Source organism: Rattus norvegicus, chromosome 1 (assembly GCF_021556685.1).
Source record: "Rattus norvegicus strain SHRSP/BbbUtx chromosome 1, alternate assembly SHRSP_T2T, whole genome shotgun sequence".
Taxonomy (NCBI): Eukaryota; Metazoa; Chordata; class Mammalia; order Rodentia; family Muridae; genus Rattus; species Rattus norvegicus.
This window is the reverse complement of record NC_141534.1, coordinates 168,250,635-168,277,800: the sequence shown is the minus strand read 5'-3', so window position 1 is coordinate 168,277,800 and position 27,166 is coordinate 168,250,635. Positions and strand designations below refer to the sequence as shown.

Here is a 27,166-nt window from a genome sequence, read left to right as displayed (position 1 = left end):
CTGCTTGTGCCTGGTGCTTGGCCCTGTGCAGCTCAGGGATGGTGGCAGGGTCTTCCCTGCGGGGAACTCAAGTGCGTCCAGCATCCTCAGCTTCTGACGCTGGTCCAGGCTCAGTTAGGTTAAGGAAGACGACTCCGAGGCCCCGCCCTGGACGCGCTCACAGGCGTCAGGGAGGCTGCGATCTCTGCTGCTTAGCCCGGGGACCGAAACTCGCTTCCTTGGGGCTGAAGGTTTTGGTCGGCCGCAGCAGCATCTGCTTTGAGATGTTCAGATCTCCCCGACAAACGCTCTTGGTACAGACCGGGGATTCCCCGCCGCTGCCGCCCTGACGTCATGGAGTCCCCGGGAGGCCCCGCCCCGCATGATCGGGCTGGAGCGGTGCGCGGCCGCTAGGGACTCAGCGGCCATGGCGGGACCCAGCGCCCCCTGCGATCCCTGCGCGCCCGTTGCCGCCTGGAAGCGCCACATCCTGCGACAGCTGCGGCATCGGGACCGCACGCAAAAGGCGCTCTTCTTGGAGCTAGTGCCGGCTTGTGAGTGCGTCCTCGGGGGCTCAGGGATGACTGGCTTTGAGGAGGTGGGGCTCCCTGCTTGGAGAGAGGGCTTGTCCCGCGGCTCGACTTGTGACTCAGGACAGCGGCGCCGGCTCAGTTCCCGAGGGCCTTGCATCCAGGAACCTGTTACGCCCCTCTCCCGGACAGGTCGAGTCGCTGCCTGCAGTTTCCAGCCCAGGTGCCGCTTAGCCTTCAAGACTCAGCTCTGCCTCCCTTGAGTATCCTAGACACAAACAAGCTCTGTCTCGGTGCTGGTTTTGTCGAATGCCCCTTTCAGGCAGTCCCTAGGGCAGGGCCTGGTCAGTCCGTTTGGTCCCAGAGTCCAGTTAAGGAAAGCAGGCGTGTCCAGAGCAGCCATGGTAGCTGAAAGGAAGGAGCGAAAGACTCTGGTACGTTCTGCTCAGGATAGGTTATCCTGTTGTACGTTCGTGGAGCACCTCAGTGTCTAGCGGATCATATCGAAGGGGCCCCAGGTTTCTTTAGGTTGCTTGTCGCACCAGCGGAAGTTAAACTCTCATGTGGTTATTTCTGGGCAGTTTGGCCAGGAGGGGGTGTGGCGCTGCAAGCCGAGGAACACTGAAGTGCATCTGTATCTACTGCCTTTTGGTCAACTGTCACTTTGTGTTTGAGGTTGAAAGTCTAACCATGCTCCCTACTGCTTCCTCACCTGGTGCTAGTTTTGATGCACCCACGCAATTAGACTTGTTTTCCTTGGAACTTTGTAAGGGCTGGCCCTCTCGGGGTTGTATACCTCTACCTCCAGACAGCCTCACCTCTCCAACTGCTCTGGTGGTCAGTGGGACTGTCGGTTTGAGGGAGGGACCATCCCGGAGAACCGTATGGGAGCAGCAACACTGGGGACCTAGAGAGACCCAGGTCTGTGGTTTTGGGTAGTTCAAGTCCTTTAACCTCAGATTTCTTACTTGCAAATGAGGCACCTTGTTTGCCGAGGCTGGGGGTGCTTGCAATGCCTTGGGGTCTATGGTGGAGTTTTGAGGATTAGTCGGGGCCCAGGGACCTCAGTCCTGGTAATAGTGAAGTAAGGGAGATGAGGATCTGGCCGGAGTTTTGCAGCCCCAGTCTGCCTGGAACTGGTTTAAGAAAACAAACAAACAAACAAACAAACAAACAAACAAAAAACCAGGAAGGGATGTGGATGAGGGAGTCCGAGGTCTAACCACCTAACTTAAGACGATTCATTAGATAACTGCTCAAGGACTTTCAATATTGACCTGGGAGAAGCTCTTGGGTGGAAGTGAGAATTACTTCATTGTAAACCTTGAGGCCTCAAAGGGGAAGTGACTTGCTGGATGCCTTACACAGGTGGTTTTGTTTGTTTCAACACGCTCAGTATCCAGACTTTGTCTCTGGCAGAGGTGAATTAATCCCAGCCCCTTGCTTTCCTTCTGTCTCTCTTCAAGTGATACCTAGCTATGTTTGTCCCCAGCATTGGTGGTCTTTCTGTTCTTATCTCCTGGGTGGGCTTATGGGCTGTGAAGAGGCTTTGCCAGACACAGATATCCCCCAGGAAGGGGCAGAGCCCAGCTTCCAGGGGCTTCCCTATACCCAGGACCCCTGGGCTCCTGCAGCCATCCCAACTTGAGGTAACTTATATGTCAGGAGTTTGCTGGCAAGTGCCTGCCTTTGCCACAGGCTCACCCTTTTGCATCCCCAGATAACCATCTCTTAGAGAAGGCTGAACTGCTAGCCAAGTTCTCAGAAAAGCTGAAGTCAGAACCAAAGGATGTCATCTCCACCCCACATCAGGACTCGAGGTGAGTTGTCTGGAAGTCATCGGAGCTGCTTTTTCCTGGCTCTTTGCTGTGCTCAGCCTTGGCATCTCATCAGTCTGTAGCCATGGGGGATGTGAGAGGGGGCAGGAGAAAGTCTCAAGTCTTCCCCCAAGCTGCTTAATATCTTTGCTCCAACTCTTCTCTGTGCATTTGTCTCCTGCCCAGTCCTGTTCTCCTGTTTCCCTCTTCTGAGTCTTGTCCCTCTTCCCCTTCCTTACCCGATACCTTAAAAAAGAGGCTTACAGGGGTTGGGGATTTAGCTCAGTGGTAGAGCGCTTGCCTAGCAAGCGCAAGGCCCTGGGTTCGGTCCCCAGCTCCGAAGAAAAGGAAAAAGAAAAAAAAAAAAAAGAGGCTTGGAACGTATTCCAAAGAGCAGGGAATAGGTTGGAGACAGAACTGATAAGAGGACATAGCTTAGGTTGGCTGGAAATGACTTTGAATTCCAGATTTTCCTGCCTATATCTACCTCTGTGGTTGGGATTACAACTCTTTTGTCCTGAGATATTTTTAATAGGGTCTCAATATGCGGCCCAGCCTGACCCTGTTCACAGAATACTGTGTTAGCTTCCCCAGTTCTGGGAAAGCAAGCAGTACCCTTGTGCTAGCACACACTTCTTGAATGTCGCTCGCAGGGGTCTCAGGTCGGGACCATCCTAGAATACAGAGGTCGTGAATAGATTACTGTTTCTGAGATGCTTGTTCTCTGATTGGCTTTCACCTACCCCAAGAAAAAGCGAATGGCTCCTCAAGCTTTTTATGGGAACAGTCTTAGGGTATACTTTGGGCACTGAGAGGGGGGGCCATGAATCCTTCTTATTGGTTGTCAGGGAGGAGGCCTCAGGGACAGGCCCTGACCAAGTCTCATCACCAGCCTCCCTGAAGGTGAAGTGGCAGCAGGAGAAGAAGGGTCTGCAGCTGGTCTGTGGTGAGGTAAGCAGGGTGGGGTCTGAGGGTGTTGGGGTAGGGAGGGACGGTCCACGGAAGGCAGACAGTGAGTGGTACTGTTTTTGCTGCATTGTCTTAGTCTGTCCTCTGTAACTTTATAGTTGCTGAGGAGTCTACTGGGGTTTAGCGATGTGGACCCTGGACTCGAAACTTCACCCACACAAATCTACTTTCCGGGATTCTTTACTCTTTCAACAACTATTTATTGACAATCCAAAGAACAGGGAGTGTGGCCATAAACAAGACCTGGTGCTGTGGGTTTCCACGGAGACTGCAATGAGCCAGTAATCACAAGTCATCATGGCACGCCTCCTCACCTGCCCAACACAACATGGCAGCAGGTTATGAAGACATTCGAGGGCCTCTCCCCAGTGTGCTATGTGGTTATAATTTGGGAGTGGTGTGAAATTATCATGAGCAGATTTATGTAACCACCATGATATTCCAGTGTTTGTTTACAAGATCTCTTTCTCGATATCTCCTTTTCGTCACACCGGAACATCTCTAATCTCTGTCAACCACTCATCTGTTGCTACCTCTACCTATCGTTTGAACTTTGAAAGCAAGTGACAGGTGAGGGGAACGGAGATGGCAACTGGCTTTCTTAGTGTTGAAAACGATAAATGAGCTGGAGTGGTGGTGGGGTGCACACGGTTAATCCTACCACTCGGGAGGCAGAGGCAGATGCCTTTGACTTCAAAGCTAGCCTGAGCTACAAAGTGAATTCCAGCACAGCCAGGGCTACACAGAGAAACCCTGTCTCGAAAAAATAAAAGCAAAAGCAAAAACAAAACAAAATAACAAAACAGATAAATGATGTTGTAATTGGGTTATGAAGCTCCCAATTATGGCTCCTCCTGCCTGCACATGGTCCCTCTCCCGGCTCGCCTATCACATGTGGAGGTATATCAGGCAGGTGAGCAGCCCTGGTTTGCTCCTCAGGCCCTGGGGAGAAAGAATTGGGAGCAAGTAAGTAAGAAGAGTTTCTTTAAAAATTTCTAAAAAAAATATTTATTTTATGTATATGAGTACACTGTCACTGTCTTCAGACACATCAGAAGAAGGCATCAGATCCCATTACAGATGGTTGTGAGCCACCATGTGGTTGCTGGGAATTGAACTCAGGACCTCTGGAAGAGCAGTCAGTGCTCTTAACCGCTGAGCCATCTCCCTAGCCCATAAGAGGAGTTTCTGAGTCACAAGGGCTCCAAGACTGAGTCTGGCTCCTGCTTTCCAGTGTTCTTGCATAGTTTTGTGTGCTTCTCTTCTGAGGGCTGCCTGTGGAGGCCAGTGGTAGGGGATGGGCTAGGAAGCCAGATGTTGGGAGATGGGAAATAGAACTCACATCCCATGCACCCTAAATAGACCATTACTTTACATGGAGCTTAATGTGGTTAGGTGGCCTGGGTTCAAGTAATCAGGTCTACCACTTAGCTGTGTAACTCTGGGCGAGTCACTTAATGGTTGCTGGCTCAGGTGTAAAATGATAATGAAAATGGAAGAGCTTCCTTTGATGCTATGGAGACTGAGTCAGTGTGTGTACAGTGCTTGGGGCAAGACGTGACAAGTGCTAGCAAATAGTCTGCCATTATTTTAAGTTCCTAATCGTAGTTCTGGTTGACCTTGTGATTAGGAAAGCACTCCTCTGCCATTTTACAGGTACGGAAATGCAGCCGATTCCTCCTGCCAGATTCCTCCTGCTGCAGATTAAATATCTACTGCATGGTCACCGAGGAAATAAAAGACATTACTAGTACTGACATTTAGGGGTCAGACTCTATAGCCCGGGTCGGAGAATTATCCCATGAAACTGCAGGGCATCCTTATGCAAGTTTCAAACTTATCTCAGCCTGGGCTTCCTTGTGAGGAACTGGGCAACAGGTGGTGGCTGGCTAGGTTCACCTGCAAAAGTGCCCATGCCACCTGTCCTCCCCAGATGGCCTACCAGGTGGTGAGGAAGAGCGCAGCCCTAAACACCCTGCAGTCACAGCTAGAGGAGCGTCAGGGCAGGTGAGATACGGGTCGGGCTTTTTCCTAGTCCCCAAGCAATCCCTAGACCTGTGGTTGGGGGTTAGAGAACCCAAGGAGACACCGGCTGATGTTTACTCCGCAGGCTGGAAGCCCTGCAGGCCTGTGTGGTGCAGCTACAGGAGGCGCGGGCTCAGCAGTCCCGGCAGCTGGAGGAACGGCAAGCGGAGAACTCGGCACAGAGAGAAGCCTACGAGACTCTGCGCGAGCAAGCTGCGCACCAGGAAGCGGCACTGCGCAGGCTCCAGGAAGAGGCACGCGACTTGCTGGAGCAACTTGTGCAGCGTAAGGCGCGCGCCGCCGCCGAGCGCAATCTACGTAACGAGCGTAGAGAGAGGTGAAAACTCTGGGCCACGCCCCTGGGGGAGGCAATCTGGACTCAGCCTGGTCATAAGGTGTGGGGAGGGTGGCGAGTGTGGGGGAGGTCAGGGCCTCTCACAAATCCGAAGGACCTGCTTAGGCTGTGGCGCCCCCTCTGCAAAGCACCTCCTTTAGTCTTTAGGATGCTTTTCTCTCTGCCAGGGCCAATCAGGCTCGGGTGTCCCAGGAGCTGAAGAAAGCGGCCAAGCGGACTGTGAGCATCAGCGAGTAAGAATGGAGACGGGGACAGGGATGACTCTAGTATTGGGGAGCTGCCTTAGGATGTGTGCATGATACACCGTCTACTCACACCTGACTCCTGCTGGCTATAGACACATTGGGTGCCTATGTGCACAGGTCAAGTCACTGGATATGTGTGGAGATATGTGTGGTCACGAAAGCCAGTACTTAGCACCTAGATCATAGTGGTGGGGCAGACTTCCCCATTGGTCTTCCTGAGCTGCTTTTCTCTCCCAGGATCCCAAACACTCTAGAAGATGGGACCAAAGAGGAGACTGTGGCTCTAGGTCCTGCCGCTAAGCCCGAGTTCCTGGAGAGTGACAGTTGTGAAAAATGGAAGAGGCCTTATAGGTGAGTATTCAGTTACTTCCACCTGAGCTGGCACCCTAACCCAGGAGGCTGTCCACATCTTCCAGGACCAGATTTTGGAGAGGCCTGTGTACATCCCAGTACTGGTCCGACCTCAAGTGCCATGAGGCAGTGTTACCTCATTCTCTACTTCCAAGAACCAGTGCCCTTGAGGGTGAGCTATGAGGCTTATAAAAAGGGTGTCACTGGTAGGGAAGTAGACAAGACCCTGGGACACAAGGTGTCCTAGGCTTGTGTGTGTAAGCATGGGAGTTCATGTGTGTGTCCACACAGGCATGAGCACCGTGTCCAAGGTTAGTGAGCATACCTGAGTGTGAGCCTGTTCACACTTGAGATCAGATGGGAGCCTGAATCTTTGGGTGCTTCTCTGCTGGCCTCAAACTCAGTGTGTAGTCAAGGATGACCTTGAACTTGTGATCCTCCTGCCTTTACCTCCCAATAGCTGGAATTATAGGCATGTGCCAGCATATCTGGGTTGCACTGCATCTTGATTGGCCTGTCATTGGGTTGCCACCCCTTTCTCATTTGTGGGCCTGAAGGCTCTTTTCCAGAAGACTTTCCTTCAGGCCCCCATGTGCCCGGGACAGCGAATAATCAGGAGCATCATGCACTGCTGCTTCCCCAAATTCTTGACAACCCTAACGAATCTAGATATCCCAGCATAAACACTCTTCGGTGTTTTGGGGGCTGCTCAGCAAGCTGGGGGGGTTTCCTGCTCTCTGTCTCAGCCTGGGAGAACGATTTTGTTCTTTAGCTCACTCCACAGGCTGGGGCTTGGTTTCCCAGGAGCTGTTCTTGGTGAGCACTTAGGGAATGAGACTCCTTATACCATCGTGGTGGAGACTCAGGGAGGTGTTCATTGCCGAGGTCCGTCCTCCCTCCCTCCCTTCCCCCTTGTGGGTTAGTCTATGCCATACCTCTCCTAGTCTTCAAGGAGTCAAGTTCTAGTTCCTGCTGTGAGAGAGCATGAGCTTTTCAAAGGTCCCTAGCAAAAAACGGGGAGCAGTGACTGCCGTTGGCACGGCTGTGAGCCAGACTCTCAGTATGTCTCTCCATTCTGCCCCAGGTCTGCCTCAGCCACCTCTCTGACACTGTCCCGCTGTGTGGATGTGGTGAAGGGGCTGCTGGAGTAAGTGTGTGTGTGCACATGTGTGAAGGGACTGGCACCCCCTGGAAGGCTTCCTGAGCATAGCCTCTGTCTGTCCATCCGTTGGTATTTGTCTGTATGTGCATCTTGTTGGGCTCCACAGGCATGAGCTGGGTGGATAGCTCAAGACCAACTCTTTTTTGTTTTATTGAATTTTTTTAATTTACATTTCAAATGTTATCCCCTTTCCCGGTTTCCCATCCACAAACCCCCTATCCCATCCCTCTTCCCCCTTCTTCTATGAGGGTGTTCTCTCACCCATCCACACACTCCCTTCCCACCTCCCCACCCTGACATTCCCTTACACTGGGGGGTCCAGCCTTGGCAGGATCAAAAGCTTCTCCTCTGATTGGTGCCCAACAAGGCCATCCTCTGCTCCATATGCAGCTGGAGCGGTGGAGACCAACTCTTTATAACTCTTTTCCAGGTTCATAATGCTCTGTCCTTGTTCAGGGTCCTCACAGGGGACTGAGCGCCAGCCTGAAATTGACTGATCAGTTGGGAAACTGAAGCTCAAAAATGTCTAAGATTTGTTCAGGGTTACTTAGCCTAGCAGTGGTAACGCCATGACTAGTGTTCCAGCTATCCCTAACGCTTCCCTGTATCCACCACCCTGTCTTACGCCTGCTTGTCTCAGTGTACACTGCCCATATCCCCACGGTGCTCATGCTGGGTTGTGGACCTTGTTTACTGTGCCATGGGGAATGTCCTGCTGCTTGCCATGTCTGCTTCTTGTTGTTGCCTCAGGAGAGCGTAAAGTCTCCACATCAGCAGGCTTTGCTGAATGCTTTTCTGTCCCCACCTCTGTAGCTTCAAGAAAAGAAGAGGTCACTCGGTTGGGGGTGTCTCTGAGCAGCGGTACCAGAGCATCCCTGTGTGTGTGTCTGCCCAAATTCCTTCCCAGGCTCAAGATGTCTTGGTAAGGAAGGAGCTGGGCCACATGCCTGAGGTGCTGATAGGAATGTTCAGGGGTGGGTCAAGTGGGCTGGAAAAGCAAGGCTGGAGGAGTCTGCCCTCAGCCTGTGGTAGGAGCCACATAGCATTTTACAGTGGGACACAGACTAGAGAGAGCGAGAGAGGAAACAGACACCCAATATGGGGCAGGGGGCAGCAAGGGTCTAGGCATAGTTGAAAAGACCTTCTGGGAATAGGTTTGAAACTCAGGTTTGCAAAGACCCTCAAAGAGAACTGCCAATCCAACAACAGGTGTGAAAAGTCCTGGGAGTGGGTACAAAGCCATGCATGGAGAAGGCTGGGGTGCCAACCTCCCCACTTTTTTTTTAATAGGATGCCCATCTCTCTGAGGTCAATGCTGTTTGTTTTGCCCCCAATAGCAGCCTCCTGGCAACTGGAGGGGCAGACCGGCTTATCCATCTCTGGAATGTTGTAGGCGGTAAGGGTCTTAGACCTGTTCTCCATCCTCCCCTGCTGGAATGATCCTGTGAACAGTGGCTAGAGGACCCCTGGGGAAAATGAGTGCTGGGCTTATTGCTGGGGGACAGACTCTGGGTTCAGACCTGCAGAAGAGGGAGTGCTAAGCCCAGATGGCTGCTGTTGGAGGGAGTAGAGGGACCTCTGACCCCATCCTGAAGACATATAGAGCCAGGTGTTGGGCAAGTCCCTGGTCTACGAAGACACCTTTTAATTTTTAGATAGGGTTTCTCTGTAGCCTGTGCTGGCCTGGAACTCACTATGTAGTCCAGGCTGGCCTCAGACAGAAATCTATGTGCTTTTGCCTCTCCAGTGCTGGTATAAACCATGCCCATGTGCCTGGCATAGCTACGTCCTGTTCTAGTATCACTTGCATTACCAGAGATCAGTGAGGTGACCAACACTGTCCACCTCATGCTCTCTAGGGTAGGAAAGAGACTCAACACCAACTCTGGAAGGCTTCCCAGAAGTGGGTCTCCAGCTTGCCCGGCTTGGCCTGCAGTATGACCTAGGGACAGTCCTCCTGCTCTGGTCTTCTCTAGTATTGTGAATGAACTAGTTGCCCCTAGGGCTATACCAGCAGTTAGAGGAGGTACCCCTCCATCCCAGAGCCCAGGTCAGACCAGCCATTCTGTCTTCTACTTCCTGCTCTGTGTCTCAGTTCCTCTATTTTGTAAGGCTAGGAATCTCCCTTCACAGTCCTTTCCCCTGCTCTGTCAGGTCGCCTGGAGGCCAACCAAACCCTGGAAGGAGCTGGTGGCAGCATCACCAGTGTGGATTTTGACCCCTCGGTAAGTAGACTTTGTCCCACGACATTGATGTCACGTTAGTCTCCATACTGGGTAGAGGGCTCTGGGGCCTGAAGGCATATTGTGGGTGTCTCAGAACCTGCTGTAGAGGAACTGCGCTCACTCCCCTGGGCTCCCCTTGGAGCCATGGCTTGCCTCAGTCACTGGGAAGCTTGGAGGCAGCATCTATGCTGGCTCTCTGGCCTGAGGGCCAATGCCTTTGCCAGACCCAGTATGGCCCAGGACCTTTCCTGCTCCCTCTCCAGGGCTCCCAGGTTTTGGCGGCTACTTACAACCAGGCTGCCCAGCTCTGGAAGGTGGGAGAGACACAATCCAAGGTGAGGCCCTGCTGGGGAGGCTGCACGATTAAGGGTTAAACGATCATGCCTTAGGATTTGCAGAATGGTTATTTGGGGGCTTGGCTTAATATGTGCTTTCTGTGGGGACAGGAAACATTGTCTGGACACAAGGACAAAGTGACAGCTGCCAAATTCAAGCTAACAAGGCACCAGGCAGTGACTGGGAGCCGAGACCGGACAGTGAAGGAGTGGGACCTGGGCCGCGCCTACTGTGAGGCCCAATCCCATTTGCCCCAACTTGTGGTCATCAGTGCCCTTACCTTGCTATGTTGCGGTAGCTGTGGGATTCATATTCATTCGAACTCAATCCTCTAATGATTTCCTTCTCTGTCACTGCTGCTCACTTCCTGCTTTCTTGGTGACGCTGGTCTTTGGTAGGTGAATTAGAGGTAGCTTGAGCCCTGGGCTGGGGAGACCTGTACTCTAATCTTGGAAGGAGACTTGACCTTACAGCCACAACATTTAGTGGCTCCTAACAATTTTCTGAGACTCTAGGATTTTCCTATTGGTCCTCAGGTTCCAGGACCATCAATGTACTTTCCTACTGCAATGACGTGGTATGCGGGGACCACATCATCATCAGTGGCCACAATGACCAGAAGATCCGGTTTTGGGACAGCAGGTGATGGGTGGTGGAGGCCCTGAATTCCTTTTTCTGGCTATGGGAGGAAGGGAGGAAGGGTTATGGAACCTTGGGGAAGTATGGGCCGGCACTGCCAGTGGGTGGCTTCTGCTGGGAATGATCTTTGAGGGTTCAGCATGTCTGGGGAGCTGTGCTCCCTTCTTAGTGGCTCTTATTCAGCACTGAACTCCTTCCCAGGCCTTACAGCCAACACAGACAAGCACCTTTTTTTTTTTTTTTTTTTTTTTTTAAATTATCACCACTTTTTAGTAAAAATCCAGCACAGCAATGAAAGAGTGGTGCTTTTTAAAGTGATAGGTGATAGGCCATCATTAGGCATGGATGGCTGACAAAGGCAGAGCCGGAGTTCTGCAGGTCTCTGCAGCTTCTCTTTTTTGAGATTGCTCCTTTGCTAGGGGCTGAACCCAGGGCTTTGTGTCTGATAGGAGAATGCTCCCAGCCCCCCCCCCCCTTTTTTTTTCTCGGAGCTGGGGACTGAACCGAGGGCCTTGCACTTACTAGGCAAGCGCTCTACCACTGAGCTAAATCCCCCTTTTATGTTCTTAAGAAAGGATCTCAACGGGGTTGGGGATTTAGCTCAGTGGTAGAGCGCTTGCCTAGGAAGCGCAAGGCCCTGGGTTCGGTCCCCAGCTCTGAAAAAAAGATCCAAAAAAAAAAAAAAAAAATCTCAACAAAGTTTCCCAGGGTGGTCTTGAACTTATGATTCTCCTGCCTTAGCATGTGCCATCATATCTGGTTATCACTGTTACTACTCCTCAGTGACCCAAGCCTTCTTAAAGGCTCCAGCGCTCTAATCTGTGGTGGGAAGGGACAGTAGTCTTGTCAGCCTCAGCCCCAGGGATTCAAGCCCTGGGGTTCCTCTGGAATATGTTAGCTGGGAATACGGCCCCATACAGCCTGTCCAAAGTGTCCTAGGATGTCACTTCCTCATCCCTCTCTATCTCTAACCCCACAGGGGCCCACACTGCATCCAGGTCATCCCTGTACAGGGCCGGGTTACCTCCCTGAACCTTAGCCATGACCAGCTGCATCTGCTTAGCTGTTCCCGAGACAATACGCTGAAGGTTATCGACCTACGAATCAGCAATATCCGACAGGTGTTCAGGTACAGACCTGGGCCACTTGGGCCTCTCCTGTGTAAGGAAAGTCCTGGGAGGTTCTCCTGATAGCCCGGTCTAGACTAGAACCTGCTGAAGTACTGATCCCTTCTCGCATCGGAGGAAGACTGGCACACTGGTAGCAGCTTCACTGACTGCAGCCCTATTCTGTCCTCAGGGCGGATGGCTTCAAGTGCAGTTCTGATTGGACCAAAGCTGTGTTTAGGTATGTCTGGGAGGTCATGCCTACATAGCCTGTGTTTGTGTGTCTATGCTTCTGATCTTCTCCTGTTCTGCTGTGACCTGTACAGCCCCGACAGAAGCTATGCACTGGTGGGCTCCTCAAATGGCACCCTGTACATCTGGGATGTGAACACTGGGAAACTGGAGACCAGCCTACAGGGACCGCACTGGTGAGCAGCATACTGACATTTCCACATGCAAACCGTCCATGTTCTGAAATGTCCCCAGACCTTTCACATGCATTTGGGCCCATCATCACCGTCCTGGGAGTCCATTTTATAGATAAGGAAATTGTCTTGGGTGTACAAAGGCTTCTCAAACCCTGTTGGTTGCATGTCCAGGGTCAGGGTCAGGCTGCCTGCCTGCTCTGCTGCCCTCCTGAGGTCTGTCTTCCTCTCTTCAGCACTGCTGTCAATGCCGTGGCTTGGTGCTTCTCCGGGAACCATGTTGTGAGTGTGGACCAAGTCAGGAAGGTGGTGCTCTGGCACTAGTGGCACAAGTTCCCTGTATGGTTTGGACTCTGTTCTGAAGCCAGAAGCCAGAGAGCAGCTTCCCTGTGCTCAGGACTCCAGAGCTGGGGTTGGGGTCTACTGTAGAATTCATGTGAGGGCCAGGCAGGACCTGGCCTGTTTGTTTAAAATCAAAGTGTGGGTTAGGAACTACAGTTCTTGAAAATCTGTTTACTCTCCTCAGTGTTAAAAACTATATGTAAGACATGTTTTGTCTCTTTGAAGCATTTGGGGGTAGAGGGAGACTTAGACTTGGCCTCTTCTTCTTCCATTGAGCTAGGGACATATAGTAGAGCTTCTGCCTGGGAGATGGGCTGTGTCAGTCGAATCATGGAATAACATGAAGAAAGGCCCATGCTGGGGTAGCAAAGAGCAGCCTTTCTCTAGGGAGTGGCCCTGATGGAAAGGGTAAATAGACTAGAGTGACACTGGAATAGTTGGTCGTGGCCTGCCTGGAGCCTGGAACCACGGCCTGACCTGTAGTCCTATCTTCTGAATGATGGGTGACCTCCTCCTGCCACTGTCTCCTTCTCTTCTATGTCACCTCTGCCCCTCACAGCCACAGCACAAGTCTGCATAGCTACTGTGTTTAGTGCTCCTCTGTTAAGCTTCCTTCACTCCCCTACTCTTGTCCTCATCAGAGCAGAGTTTCCTTAGCTTTGCTGTTGTCTGGACAGGGTCATGTTATGTAACCCTGTCTAGTCAGGTACACATGTAATAGCTCAGAGTAGGCTCAGAACTTGTGGAAATCTGGCTTCAGCCTCAGTGCCTGGATGGCAGGCATTTACTGTCCCAGCACTTAGCATCTAAGGTGTCATGGTCAGCATGGTCAGAAGTCCCCTTACGACCTTCAGAGAAGTCCAGCACTTTGGTCTCCTACACATGCTTCGTCTTCTGCCTTCAGGTACTTTTCTCTCCCAGTAGCAATTCAGGCTATCTTTTGGGATCCCTTTATTGACAGCTTATCCTCACCTGTCAGGCTCAGTGCCTGGATCCCGTACTTCAAGTTTGCCTCCCTTCTCAAAGCTGGGAAGAACTCTAAGAGTAGGAACAGTATCCCTGCCTCCAGGCCTGGCTCAGAGGCCACAGGAAATACTTCCTGGGTGGTCATATTCTCTGGCTTTGCAAGTTCAACAGTTGAAGGGAGGTTCCAGGGAGTTCCAGGGATGGCACATTCTAGTAGTTCAAACTCAACTCCTCAGCCTTGACCTATCCCCTTGGCGTAGCTCTCAGTGGCCTCCAGGGGTCACTAGTTTCCCGGTCAGCAGGAGGTTTTGTTTTTCCTTCTTTCTGCCTTTCTTCTGGGGAAGACCAACACACCCAGTGGCCACCATTGTTGAGGATCACTCAGACCTCATCTTGTTCTGCTCTCTGCAGCTTTGTTTGTTTTCCCTAAGCACTTGTGATGCCTCATGTTCTACAAGTGAGAAAAGAGGCCTGAAGGTTGACATTCAAGGTCACACAGCTATACAAAGCTGAATGGTTCCGCACCACACCGTGCAGGCTTTTATTTTGAAACATAGCCTCAAAAGTCCTCCTTTATGTAGCTGAGTATGACCTCGTTCCTTCCCTGTGCCTCTGCCTCCCATGTGCTGCCATTACAGGCGTATATCCCCATCCCATATGGTGTTGGAGATTGGAACCTTGGGGCTTTCTGTGGGTCAGGAAAGCAATCTACAAACTACATTTTCAACCCACATCCTCTTTTTATACAGTTATTTTATGTGTTTGACTATTTTGCCTGCTTGTATGTAAGTGCATTGTGTGTATGCTTAGTGCCCACAGAGGATAACTTAAACTGAAGTTATGGATGGTTATGAGCTGTCATCTGGCTGCTGGGAAATGAACCCAGGTTCTCTGCAAAAGGAGCAAGTGCTCTTAACCTATGAATTGGTCCTCCAGTCCCTGCGCCACAAAACCAAAATTTCAAGACAGAGGCTCTCAACCGGCCAGGGCATTTCCAGCAGGGGTACACAGAGCTGTGCCTAACCCGACTCACCCAAATGCTCTTCCACCTTGGACTCTGTGCAGAAGATTATCTCTGGAGGCATGTGCTGAGATGTGTGAGTGAGTCCTAGGAGGCTACTGCACCAGCTCCAGCATCTGGGCCCAGTCCCTCCAGCTGTTTCTGTCATACCTCAGGAAGGGGGCTGGAGAGATGGCTCAGCAGTTAATTAAAAGCACTCGCTGCTCTTCCAGAGGTCCTGAGTTCAATTCCCTTTAACCACATAGTGGCTTACAACCATCTGTAATGGGATCTGATGTCCTCTTCTAGTGTGTCTGAAGACAGCTAGTGTATTCATATAGATAAAGTAAATAACTCTTTAAAAAAGTTACCCAGGAAATGTAAATCACTCCTGGGTACAGGGACCTGTCTGCCCCTCTGGTTCTCCTGAGGGAGTGCATGTGAACCTCTGAGGAAGAGCCAAAGACAGCAAAGGAGAAATTCTAGGGTTCCTAATAAAAATTGGAATGGCCTGATCTTGCCTAGTGTCACAAAGCAGAACTATGTGAAAGGGGTTTAGGCTTAGTTGGTAGGATGCATGCTGAGGAAGCATGGAGCCCTAGATTCAACCTTCTGCATCATATAAAACTGAGTATTATGTATTATGCCTAGACTCTCAGCACTTAGAAGGCAAGAGGATCAGAAACCCAACCCATCAAGAGCTGGAGGTCAGCCTGGGTTACATAAGTCTGTTCAAAAAATTTAGAGAAGTCAAAACATCAAAATATTGATGAACTTTGATTCTCTTTGGCAAAACTAGATTCAGGTTCAGTAGAGGAGACTGGCTTAGTCTTGTGGAAACCAGTTTAGCTTCTGCTCCCACTCCTATCTTATTATAAATCTCCGGGAAGTCAGTGTCTTCCAGGCTGTGTATGTGCACCTCCCCACTATGAAACCTCCTTCAGGAGCTGATCTACAGATGTGACGGCTGCTACCTGAATTGGCTAGGCTCAAGCCTGACTGATCCTCAGACCCCAGGGAGAAGAGGCAAGTCCTGATGGAGGGATCCTATTGCCAATCCTAGCTCAAGCCTGTTCTCGAGTCCCTCCCACAAGATATGAGTGCCCTGTCAGGTGTAGGCCCACTTGTGAGATTCAGACTCACCATGGGCACCATGTCTGCTGGAAGTATATCTATTAGTAACTATCATTAGTTCATCTGTACATTGTCTTATTTAATCCTCCTGGATCTGAGGAAGTTTCTAGTATCTTCTCACTCCCTAGTTACAGATGAGGAAGCCGAGGGCTGAGACTTAGATTGCGGCAGGCAAATCCATGCATGGCAGAGGTTGCCCAGGGGTCTTCTCCCAGCTCTTTCCCTGCCCCTTACTGGTGTGTCTGGCACACAGACCTGTGCACCCTTCTCACAGGTTCTATTATGGTTCAGGATAATATTCCAAAAACATGTTCCTTGAACAGCGCTCTCAGAAGACATGAAGGAGTCCTATGTGATTTTTGGCCACTAGTCCAAAGGAAAATAGCCCAGGAACAAGACACTCTTTGGTGTTCTCATAGTTCTTGGCAGCTCATGCTTTTACAAAGCAAACCCAGCAAAATCCCAGGAGGACACTAAACTAGTTATGTCAGGTTGCAGAATTTCAGGAAAAAAAAATGTTTATTCTCCCCTTGTCCTAAAATTTCTGTAATTTGGTTTTATTTCTGATACAGTGTGTGTGTGTGTGTGTGTGTGTGTGTGTGTGTGTGTGTGTGTGTGTGTGTGTGTATCTTCAACTTAAACTAAATAAATGCAGAGATTCACTGCAGCCAGATACTGTCCTAAGGCCACTCAGAGATGGGCAGTAACCAGAACCAAATCCTCAAGCTGTGGTTGGACTCCTCGACAGTATGACTGGCGTGGCCCAGGGGTGGCATCATAATACAGACCATAATGGCTGCCTTGTCCCTAAGAAATCCATGTCTGTTTTCAAATGCTGTGAGCTTTTGTGTAATTCTCTTGCATCTAGAGTAACTCAGCTGATCTAGCAAGGAGAATCAGATAAGCCCATCAAAGTCACCTTCACTGCAACATTTAAGCAGGGGCAGTGGCAGCTGGGAGGAAAAGATGTTCTATTAGGTAGTGGCAGGTAAAGCCAGGTAACATCCGGCTTTGACTCTGATTTATGGGCCTGGGCTTAGAGAGGTAGGGGTCAGGTAATCAACAGTGAATCTATGGCTTGGCAGCTTGGTCAGTTCCTGTGACAAAGGAAGTCAACATGGATGACACTGGGGGTAGGAGGACAACTACCTGACTCTACTCTAAATTAAAGAATAGGCCTCTAAGACTAGCGTCAGACTTGAGAGTGAGCGTTCACTGCAGAAAATGTGTCCTTATGGTCTTCTAGATCTATGGCACTTCAAACCCCATCTTCCTGTGGGTTACTAAGTGGCTCAGAGATAGAAAAGGATCCTTTGTCCTGAAGACCTTGAAGGCTGAGAGATGACAGTGCAGATGGTGTTGGTGTGCCACCCTTTGCTGCATACTTTGTCTCCTTCCTGAATCTAGGCTTCTCCTCAGGCCAGTAAGTCCTTGTAGCTGCAGCAAGTGGCTCAGCCAGGATTTAAATAACCCATACCCGATTTCCACGTCCATGCTGCTCCATGTACTGTTGGCGGGAATGCAAACTCATGCAATTCTTTTGGACGACAATTTGGCAAGCATCTAACAAAAGAAAATTACACACACAGAGAGACACACACACACAGACACACACACACACAGACAGACAGACACACACCCTTTCTGTCAAATTTTACATTTAGGAATTTGCCCAATATTTACACTGCTAACAAATTTATAAGGAAGTATATACAATGATGTTAGCTTTAATTTCCTAAAAGCAAATGGCTAGATACTACTTAAATGCACTTCACTAAAGGAACATTAGATAATTATATACCCAAACAACTGAATATGCAGCCATCAAAAGGAATGACAAAAACATGGCTGGCAAGATGGCTCAGTGAGTAAAAGCTTTTGCTGCACATAGCTTGGCCGCCTGAGTTCAAATTTTAGAATCCACAGAGGAACACAAACCAACCAACCAACAAAATGTTACAATGTTACACATAGGTTATACAATGTAACCTAGCAGTGGTGCAGGAACGTGAGGGCCAGCTAGGATGGAGTGCACAGTACAGCAAAAAAATCCCCAAAAAAACAAGATCCACCTCAGCAAAGTGCACAGAAAGGCATCTAAAAATTTGTCCTGATCCTCAAATATGTGTTGGGGCACAGACACACATACTTGCACTCATAAATCATACACAAGCAAAAAGACAATAATAAAGTAAATAAAAAGATGACATAAACTCTAGAGTATTACCTAACGCGGCTCTAAATCAGCAGAGGAAGCACACATGCGCAGGAAAATGCCTGGGAAGGTGGCAACCCTGCTCCAGGTAAGGGCTGGATCTTTAGGTTCCTCCACACCAGTGGCTCAGTGAGTAAAAGTTTTTATTGCACAAGCTGGCCACCTGAGTTAAATCCCCAGAACCCAGAGGGGAACCTTGATTTGTGATTGTTTGGAAGCAAGAGAGACTCAGGCTGTAACTAGATCACAACACGACTCATTTTATGGTCCTGGCCTCAAATACATGACCTGTCTTTTCTTCCCTCTTGCTGGACAAGAATAGCATCAGGATCTGTGTTGCCTGGGTAGACTCACTTCCTGCTCTTAGCACAAGTGATTTAAGGATGGCCCACAAGAAGCATCCTCTCTCTCAAAGCCCACCTAGTCAACTCTTTTTATCAGGACACTTGGAAAACTTAATTTCACTTTTTATTATTCAACATTTTATACATAATAAATACAAACTTTTTACAGCCACTGTAAAGAAAGCGCATCTGCACGGAGGCTCTCTCTGAGCCCTGACCTGTGCACGGTGATGCCGGGTTATTCGGCCTGGAGAGAAGGGTTATTTATTTATTTTTTTTAAAAAGGAGGCATATATTTTTACAACTTTGTTTCTTAAAATAAAATTAGCAGCTCTTCCAAAAAATATTTTAAAATATAACAAAAGAGTTCGAATAACTCTGAGGTTATGGGAAACTCAAATCCATGGACAATTTGGTTAGCTCAACAGAATATGGGTGGCAGGAACTGCTCTATTATCAGCACTTTGAAGATCAGCAAATTTGAAAATCTTAAAATACCCTTTCAATTTTTTAAACTTAAGAATAAGTTTGATAAACATAAAAAGACCTCAAATAGATCAACAGATAAATGCAAAAACCAAAAATCCAAATTCATGGAGAAGATTCATCAGAGTATCATTGCTAAAGTTATTGAATGACTGAAAATCCCTTCAGCTCTGATATCAGTCAAAATCCCATGGGGACATATGACCATTTCAAGTTTTTAGAGATTCTCAGGAGGGATGGAAAATTCAAAGCATCATAAAACCTTTAAATCTGATTTTCTTTTCCCAGTCAAGGTAAAAGACAAATTGGCAAGCATTGCTTTGTTCCCTAGGTCAAGATCTACAGTCCAGAGTGCTCGGCCCTTCTAGGCTGAGCCAAGGGGAGCACCATGAACCTCTTCCATGACCTGCAGGAGGTGCTGGCCTCCTTGGTCTCACCTGGGCAGGTGTGCAGTCCTTTATCCTTTCCACAGAAAGCAGGTTCCCTCCAGGGCCTACAGATTCTTCACCCCCAGACAAATGTCAGGGTAGTGGGACCTGAAGCTGTGCTTTCAGAAGGCGACAACAAGTCTGCACCAATCAACCCAGATGTCTAGGCCAGTACTCTGGCTTGGGAATAAAATAAGGGCCTCCCCAGTAGAGAAGCTGAGCGATATAGGCCTTTGTCCTCAATGCAGCCGGACACTTGGATTCAAAGGACACTGGTCAGAAGGATATACACTGTAAAAACCAAGAGGAAAATACCCAAAGGTAAAAAGAGCATTAAAGTGGCTCATTTCCGACGTGGAAGCTGCATCTCTGCGTCTTCCCCAGCCTCCCTTCTAGTCTATGTGATGGGAAAGATGTGGCCTCAGCCCCTCCAGGTCAGCCCACTAATACTAAATGAATGGCGTAAATATTAATACAAAGGACACTGTTATTTTAAATCTGTTAGTTGTGGAAGAGATGTGCATTAATGCAATTGGCGCTAAGCTCAGACAGTCCACCTTCTTCCCAATAAAGTTGCATTTTCAGTATGGGAATGAACCTGGGGAGGAGCCAGCCTCTCCTGGATCCCTCATTTCCTTACACAGTCAACATGATTTGAATAATAATCAGAAGAGCAAAATCCACTTGAGGAAAGATGAGATCTTTGCCACAGCCTCGTGGCCACAGTAATATACTGTACGAGTTCACACAATTGGTAATTCTGGGTCTGTGCCCTGGATCTAGGCCTGGCCTTGAGTCTCATATAAAAATGGGCCACCATAAGGCATGAGAGCTGCTCCCCTCTGCTTCTAGGACCCGCTATGAATTGTGCTATGGTAGGAGAGATGACATAGAAAATGACAACAAAAAAGGCACAATCAGGCCAACCAGTCACATCGAATCCTCCTTGGTTTTGCTCTGTTCAAGAGTCATCATCATGCAAAGGTGCCTAAGAAAGAGACTGGCCAAACCCCAAGCCTGGCCTTGATTGTAGCAGGAACGGAGGTAAATCCATGGTCACACCAGTGTGATCTCCACATCCTCCATCTTCTCAGCTGTCCGTCGGTGGGTCTGTGTGGGTGGTGGGGGTGCCGCCCGAACCTGAGCAAGAGACAATTACAGGGTTATCAGCTTCTTGACTCAGAGGCTGCTAGCATGTGGAAAGCTTCAATGCTCCTCTAGACGTACACTGACACCTGAGGGCCTGGGAACGCTCTCAGTTTTCTGTGTGTTCCCTGCCCTGAACAGCAGGCCCCACTCTGCACGAGATGTCAGGTTAGATTGTTTGTTATGCTGGGAGCACCAAGGGCTGCAAGTCGCTGTAGTCCTAAGACACTTCTCCAAAGTAAAGCTGGGAGTGGCAAAAAGAAGACACAGTATGGGGACTGGAACTACTCTATCAGGAAAGACATGGGGAACAAGGCTGGAGAGGTGGGCTGGGGCAAGTAGTGAAGGGCCTTATTAAGTTACAGTAAGAAACTTGGATAGTCAGGCAGGGTGGCACACACTTGTGATCCCAGCATGCAGGAGGCAGAGGCAGGAGAACTGCAGAAAGATGGAGGCCAGCCTGGGTTACACAGTGATATTTTATCTCAAAAACCAAACCAAACCAAAAAACATGGGGCTGGAAATGTAACCCAGTGAGGGAGTGCTTAGCAGGCTCAAGGCTCTAGATTCAATTCCCAGCACTGAAAAATGAAGTTAAAGGAGAAAGAAAAGAGACAAACCTCTAGGTAGAGGTTTTGGTTGGTTATACAGAGTGTCAGATCTGGGTGGGAAAACATGACTCAGCAGTGTAGGAAGAGACTGTAGTGGGCTAGAGTTCTCTGGAAGATGACTTAGCAGATAGTCTGCAGGGCAGTGGAAGGCTCTGACAGTAAACCCAGCAGGACCTGTCACTGTCCTTGGGTTGAGGGGTAGGAGGCTGGGACCACGGCAGCAGGAATGGTGGGGATTGCTGGTATGGGAATGGTCATGGGAGTAGATGAGATCATGCAGGAAGAGTGAGTTCAGTGCAGATGAGTTCAGCAGATGCAGCTGAGACAGAACAATGGCGTGTACCATTGAGACAACAGGTGGGTCCTCTTTACTCCCTGCCCTCTCAGAGCCTGGCAGCCTTGCTGCCACTGTCTCCTTCAGCATCCCAGTGGCTCCCTCCAACTGTTCTGCTTCCCTCCACACTCTCTGTTAAGCTGCCATAGAATTTCTTTTTCTTTTTGAGACAAGTTCTTATTATAGCCCAGGCTGGTTCTGAACTCATGATCCTTCTACCTCAGCTCCCAAATATTGGGAATTACAGGCATGTGCCACCATGCCCAGCCAGTAGCAAGGTTTTAAAAGTGTACAAGCAGGGCTGGAGAGATGGCTCAGCGGTTCAGAGCACCCGACTACTCTTCCAGAGGTCCTGAGTTCAATTCCCAGCACCCACATGGTGGCTCACAACCATCTGTAAAGAGATCTGATGCCCTTTTCTGGTGTGTCTGAAGACAGCTACAGTGTACTTATATATAATAAATGAATAAATCTTTAAAAAAAAAAGTGTACAAGCAGCCAAAATGCTATCCTGCTCTTCCTCTACAATGCCTTCCATAACAATAAAGACCTATAAGTCCATCAAGGTTCTCAGTGCACATCAGTTGAATGAATCAAGTCAGTGGATCAAGGGATCAAATTTGAATAAAATAAAATGCCTCACAGCTTCTAGATTACCAGTTTTCAGGCTATGGCCTGGAAGTCTAGTGGTGATGAGAGGGAGTGACAGCAGAGTGTGGGGCAACAAACAACTAACTGTAGAGATCACTCTTGTCAAAACACATCCTTCAGAACACAAGTTCTCTGAGGCCATGAAGTGTATCTTACTTCAAGGTCTTTCAAAGATGCAAACACAGAAAAACAGACTCTTAAAAAAATACTGTAATTAATATATATGAGTGTTTTGCCTGCATGCATGTCTGTGTACCATGTGCATGCAGTGTCCTTGAAGGCCAGAAGAGGGTGGTAGATCCCTGGAACTAGAGTTCCAGATCCTCTGAACCCAGATCCTCTGGAAGAGTAGCCAGTGTTCTTAACTGCTGAGTCACCTTGTCAGCCCCAGGAAAATGCTTTCTCATTTTGGTGGGAGGGGGGAGACTAGAAGGTTCAAGACAGTTTCTCTGTGTAGCTGGCTGTTGTGGCTTTGTAGACCATTATCAACCTGGAGCAATTACTGGAATTAGAGGTTAGCACCACCACCACCAGGCTAAAAAATGGATTCTTAATAAATATCTGCTAAGAAATTGCTTCATTTCATGATTGTGCTATGTTTATATTTAAGTACTGCACAGCTACCCTCTCTGATCTTACCTTGGCTCAGGGAGGAAAGTTCCAATGTAGACTGGATGAGTTATTATATAACCTTCCTTTTAAGAAAAATGATTTTTAGTTTTCCAAGTAGACCCCAAAAAGCAAATCTGAGTAGTCATTTTAATATCTAATAAAATAACTTTCATCCAAAATTAAGCAAAAGAGATGGGGAAGGACACTTCATATTCAAAGGAAAAATTCACCAAGATGATGTCTCAATTCTGAATATCTATGTCCCAAATTCAAGGGTACCCATATTTGTAAAAGAAACATTGCTAAAGTTTAAATTGTACACCAAACCCCATACAATAGTACTTGGGGACGTCAATACCTCACTCCCACCAACCGACAGGTCATCTAGTAAAAAACTAAACAGAGAAATAATGAAACTAACTGATGTTATGAATCAGAACTTAACAGATATCTACAGAACCTTTCATCCAAACACAAAAGAATATACCTTCTTCTCAGCACCTCATGGAACCTTCTCCAAAATTGACCATATAGTTGGTCACAAAGCAAGCCTCAACAGATACAAGAAATATCGCCTTGTATCTTATCAGACCACCATGGATTAAAGCTGGACTTCAACAACAGAAACAACATAAAGCCTACGAGCGCATGGAAACTGAACAACTCTTTATCAATGATCTCTGGGTCAGGGAAGAAATAAAAAAGAAATTAAAGACTTTCTAGAATTCAATGAAAATGAAGGCATAACATGCCCACACTTAGGGGACTCAATGAAAGCAGTGCTAAGGGGAAAGTTCATAGCACTAAGTGCCTCCATAAAGAAACTGGAGAGATCTCATACAAACAATTTAAAATTACATCTGAAAGCTCTAGGAAAAACAAAAAACAAAAACAACAACAACAAAAAACAAAAACAAACAAACAAAAAGGAAGCAAACACACCCAAGAGAAATAGACCACATGAAATAATCAAAATCAGAGCTGATATCAACCAGTTAGACACAAAGAAAACAATACAAAGACTCAATGAAATCAAGAGCTGGTTCTTTGAGAAAATCAACAAGATAGACAAACCCTTAGCCAAACTAAAAGGAAGAGAGACAGTATCCAAATTAACAAAATCAGAAACAACAACAGGCAATGAGGAAATCCAAAGAATCATTAGGTCATACTTCAAAAGTCTATACTCTACAAAACTGGAAAATCTAAAAGAAACAGATGATTTTCTAGGCAGATACCTACCAAAGTTAAACCAAGATCAGGAAAACTATTTAAACAGTCCCATAACCTAAGTAAAGAGCAGTAGCCATTAAATGTCTCCTAACCAAAATAAAAACAGAATTCTACCAGACTTTCTAAGAAGAGCTAACACCAATACTCCTCAAACTATTTCACAAAACAGAAACAGAAGGACACTGCCAAAATAATTCTATGGGGCCACAGTCACCTTGATACCTAAACTACATGTAGATTCAACAAAGAGAGAATTTCAGACCAATTTCTCTTATGAACATCGATGCAACAATACGTAAAACAATACTCACAATCAATACAAGAACACACTAAAAATATCATCTACCATGATCAATTAGGCTTTATCCCAGGGATGGTGGGGTGATTTATTATACAAAAATCCATCAATGTAATATACCATATAAACGAACTGAAAGAAAAAAAATCACAGGATCATCTCATTAAATGATACCATAGGTGTGTGGATTTGTCTGACAAAAATCCAATACCACGTCATGTTAAGTCTTCAAAAGATCAGGAATTCATAGCACATACCTAAGCATAACAAAAGCAATACACAGCAAGCCAACAGCCAATATTAAATTAAATGGAGAGAAATTTAAACCAATTCCACTAAAACCAGGGACAAGATAAGGCTGCCCACTCTCTCCCTATCTATCTAATACAGTACTTCAAAGTTCTAGCTAGAATATTAAGACAACTAAAGAGGATCAAGGGGATAAAGGGGATACAAATTGGAAATGAAGAAGTAAAAGTGACGATATTTGCAGATGATATGATAATATACATAAGCAACTCTAAAAATTCTACCAGAGAACACCTTCAGCAAAGTGGTTGGATACAAAATGAACTAAACAAACAAACAAAAAACAGTAGCCCTCCTTTATACAAATGAGAAAGAGAATGAAATTAGGGAAACGATATCCTTTACAATAGCCACAAATAATATAGAATATCTTGGTGTGACTCTATCAAGCAAATGAAAAGACCTGTATGACAAGAAATTCAAGTCCCTAAAGAGAGAAACTGAGGAAGATATGAGAAGATGGAAAGATCTCCTATGCTCCTGGATCAGTAGGACTGATATAATGAAAATAGCCATCTTACCAAAAGCAATCTACAGATTCCCATAAAATGCAATTCCCACAAAAATTCCAACGTAATTCTTTACAGACCTTAAGGGAGCAATTCTCAACTTCATATGGAAAAACAACAACAACAACAACAAAAACAACAACAACAACAACAACAACAACAACAACAACAACACCCCACCCAGGATAGTTAAAACAATCCTGAGAAAGAAAAGAACTTCTGGCAGTATTACCATCCCTGACATCAAGCTATACTACAGAGCAATAGTGATAAAAATTACATGGTATTAGTATAAGAGCAGGCAGGTTGATGAATGGAATCCAGTCAGAGACCCTGAAACAAATCCACACACCTATGGACACTTGACTTTTGAACAAAGGCAAAACCTTAGATGGAAAAGAGAAAGCATCTTCCACAAATGGTGCTGATCTAACTGGATGTCTCCATGTAGAAGAATGAACATAGATCCATATTTATACCATGGAGAAAACAAGTCCAAGTGGATCGAAGACCTAAACATAAACTCTAGCAGAAAAGAAAGTGGGGAATAGCCTTGAACACATTGGTACAGGAGACAACTTCCTGAACAGAACATCAATGGCTTAGGCTCTAACATTAGCAATTGATAAAAGGGACCTCATGAAACCGAAAAACTTTTGTAAGGCAAGGGCATTGTCAGTAAGACAAAATGGCAACCTACAGATTAGGGAAAGATCTTCACCAACCCTATACCCAACAGAGGGCTAATATCCAAAATATATAAAGAACTCCAGAAATTAGACAACAAACCAAACAACCCAATTATAAAGTGGGGTACAGAGCTAAACAGAGAATTCTCAATAGGGAAATCTCATATGGCAGAGAAACACTTAAATGTTCAGCATCCTTAGTCATCAGGGAAATGCAAATCAAAACGACTATGAGATTGATTCCATCTTGCACCTATTAGAAAGGCTAGGATCAAAAACTCAAGTGACAGCACATGTTGTCAAAGATGTGGAGCAAGGGGAGCACTCCTCTATTGCTGGTGGGAGTACAAACTTGTATGACCACCCTGGAAATCAAACTGGTGGTTTCTCAGAAAACTGGAAATAGTTCTACCTCAAGACCCAGCTATACCACTCCTAAGCATATACCCAAAAGATGCCCCACTACACCACAGGGACATTTGTTCACCTATGTTCATAGCAGCTTTATTCGTAATAGTCAGAAACTGGAAACAGCCTAGATGTCCCTCAACTGAAGAATGGATACAGGAACTGTGGTATATCTACATAACAGGTTACTCAGCTATTAAAAACAAAGACATCATGAATTTTACAGGCAAATGGATGGAACCTGAGAATATCATCCTGAGTGAGGTAACCCAGAGCCAGAAAGACATGCGTGGTATGTTCTCAGTTATCAGTGGACATTAGCCATGAAATGCAGGATAACCATGCTACAATCCACAGACCCAAAGAAACTGAGTAGTAAGGAGGTCCCAAGGGAAGATGCATGAATCTTACTCAAAAGGGGAAACTAAATAGTCATCAGAGGTGGATGGGAAGAGGGAATGGGTAGAAGAGGAGGGGAACAGATATGGTGATCAGGTACGGGAAGAGAAGGAGGTGGGAGATGGCTGGATTGAGAATGGAAATAGCTGAGGTTATCTCTGGTGACTCTCTGGAAGCCTGGGACAGGAGAGGATACAGGGAGTCTATGGGGCTGACTCTAGCTCAGATCCTATTAGTGGGAGATACTGAGACTGAAGTGGGTACCTCCTGTACTCAGGCAAGTCTTTCAGAGGAGGAAAGAGGACATCAACCTACCCACAAAACCTTCAACTCAAAATCCGTCTTGCTTACAAGATGTGCAGAGATAAAGATGGAGCAGAGACTGAGGGAACAGCCAGCCAATGACTGTCCCAACTTGAGACCCACACAATGAGAGAGCTAACCCGATACTGTTATTAATACGCTGCTATGCTTGCAAACAGGAACTTAGCTTAGGTATATGCTTAACTGTTGGAGAGGCTTGATCCAACATCAGATAGAGGCAGATGAGGAGATCCATAACCAAACATCAGGTGGAGCTTGGGAGTTTTGTGGAAGAGTGGGAGATACAAGTGAGCCAGAGGGGGTCAAGGGCACCACAAGAAGACCTTCAGAGTCAACTAACCTGGGACCATGGGGGCTCAGAGTCTGGGAAACCAACCAAGGAGCATGCAGGAGCTGGACCTAGAGCCCCTACACATTCATAGCAAATGTGCAGCTTGGTTTGAATGTGGGTCCCCTAAGAAGTGGCAGTCTTGGTCTCTGTTCCCTGCCATTGGATCCCCTTCTGATTACCTGGATTGCCTAGTTGGGCCTCAGTAGGAGAGGACATGTCTAGTTCTGCTGGGA

The 27,166-nt window shown here is 47.4% G+C and overlaps 2 protein-coding genes across 15 annotated transcripts in view; one reads left to right on the top strand and one right to left on the bottom strand.

The window, feature by feature from the left end:
* The first annotated feature begins 372 nt into the window (after positions 1-372).
* Atg16l2 (autophagy related 16-like 2) lies at positions 373-12,713 on the top strand. Of its 8 annotated transcripts, none has more exons than XR_015624363.1 (18): positions 373-533; positions 2,230-2,329; positions 3,175-3,277; positions 5,229-5,302; positions 5,406-5,657; positions 5,843-5,908; positions 6,158-6,271; positions 7,356-7,418; positions 8,247-8,355; positions 8,771-8,829; positions 9,588-9,658; positions 9,922-9,993; positions 10,105-10,225; positions 10,531-10,636; positions 11,613-11,762; positions 11,933-11,980; positions 12,066-12,167; positions 12,401-12,713. XR_015624363.1 is itself a non-coding variant. In XM_087558858.1 (18 exons), the coding sequence occupies exons 4-18, from the start codon at positions 5,229-5,231 to the stop codon at positions 12,486-12,488; spliced, it is 1,542 nt and encodes a 513-aa protein (XP_087414984.1). In that variant the 5' UTR covers positions 373-537; positions 2,230-2,329; positions 3,175-3,277; the 3' UTR covers positions 12,489-12,713.
* A 5,558-nt stretch (positions 12,714-18,271) lies between these two features.
* The window catches only part of Fchsd2 (FCH and double SH3 domains 2), a 320,482-nt gene continuing 311,587 nt past the window's right edge, over positions 18,272-27,166 (bottom strand). For 6 of the 7 annotated variants that reach the window (XM_087558787.1, XM_087558816.1, XM_087558798.1 and 3 more), the window contains one exon: positions 18,277-20,219. In XM_087558787.1, coding sequence (XP_087414913.1) covers positions 20,136-20,219 — 84 coding nt within the window. In that variant the 3' untranslated portion in view covers positions 18,277-20,135. 7 annotated transcript variants of the gene reach the window in all.

Bases quoted from the DNA above. Each gene is read 5' to 3' on its own strand.
- Atg16l2 (XM_087558852.1), top strand. From the start codon at position 407: ATGGCGGGACCCAGCGCCCCCTGCGATCCCTGCGCGCCCGTTGCCGCC. The intron at 5,303-5,405 runs GTGAGATACGGG...TTTACTCCGCAG, and splicing joins CTAGAGGAGCGTCAGGGCAG to GCTGGAAGCCCTGCAGGCCT. The intron at 11,981-12,065 runs GTATGTCTGGGA...TGACCTGTACAG, and splicing joins TGGACCAAAGCTGTGTTTAG to CCCCGACAGAAGCTATGCAC.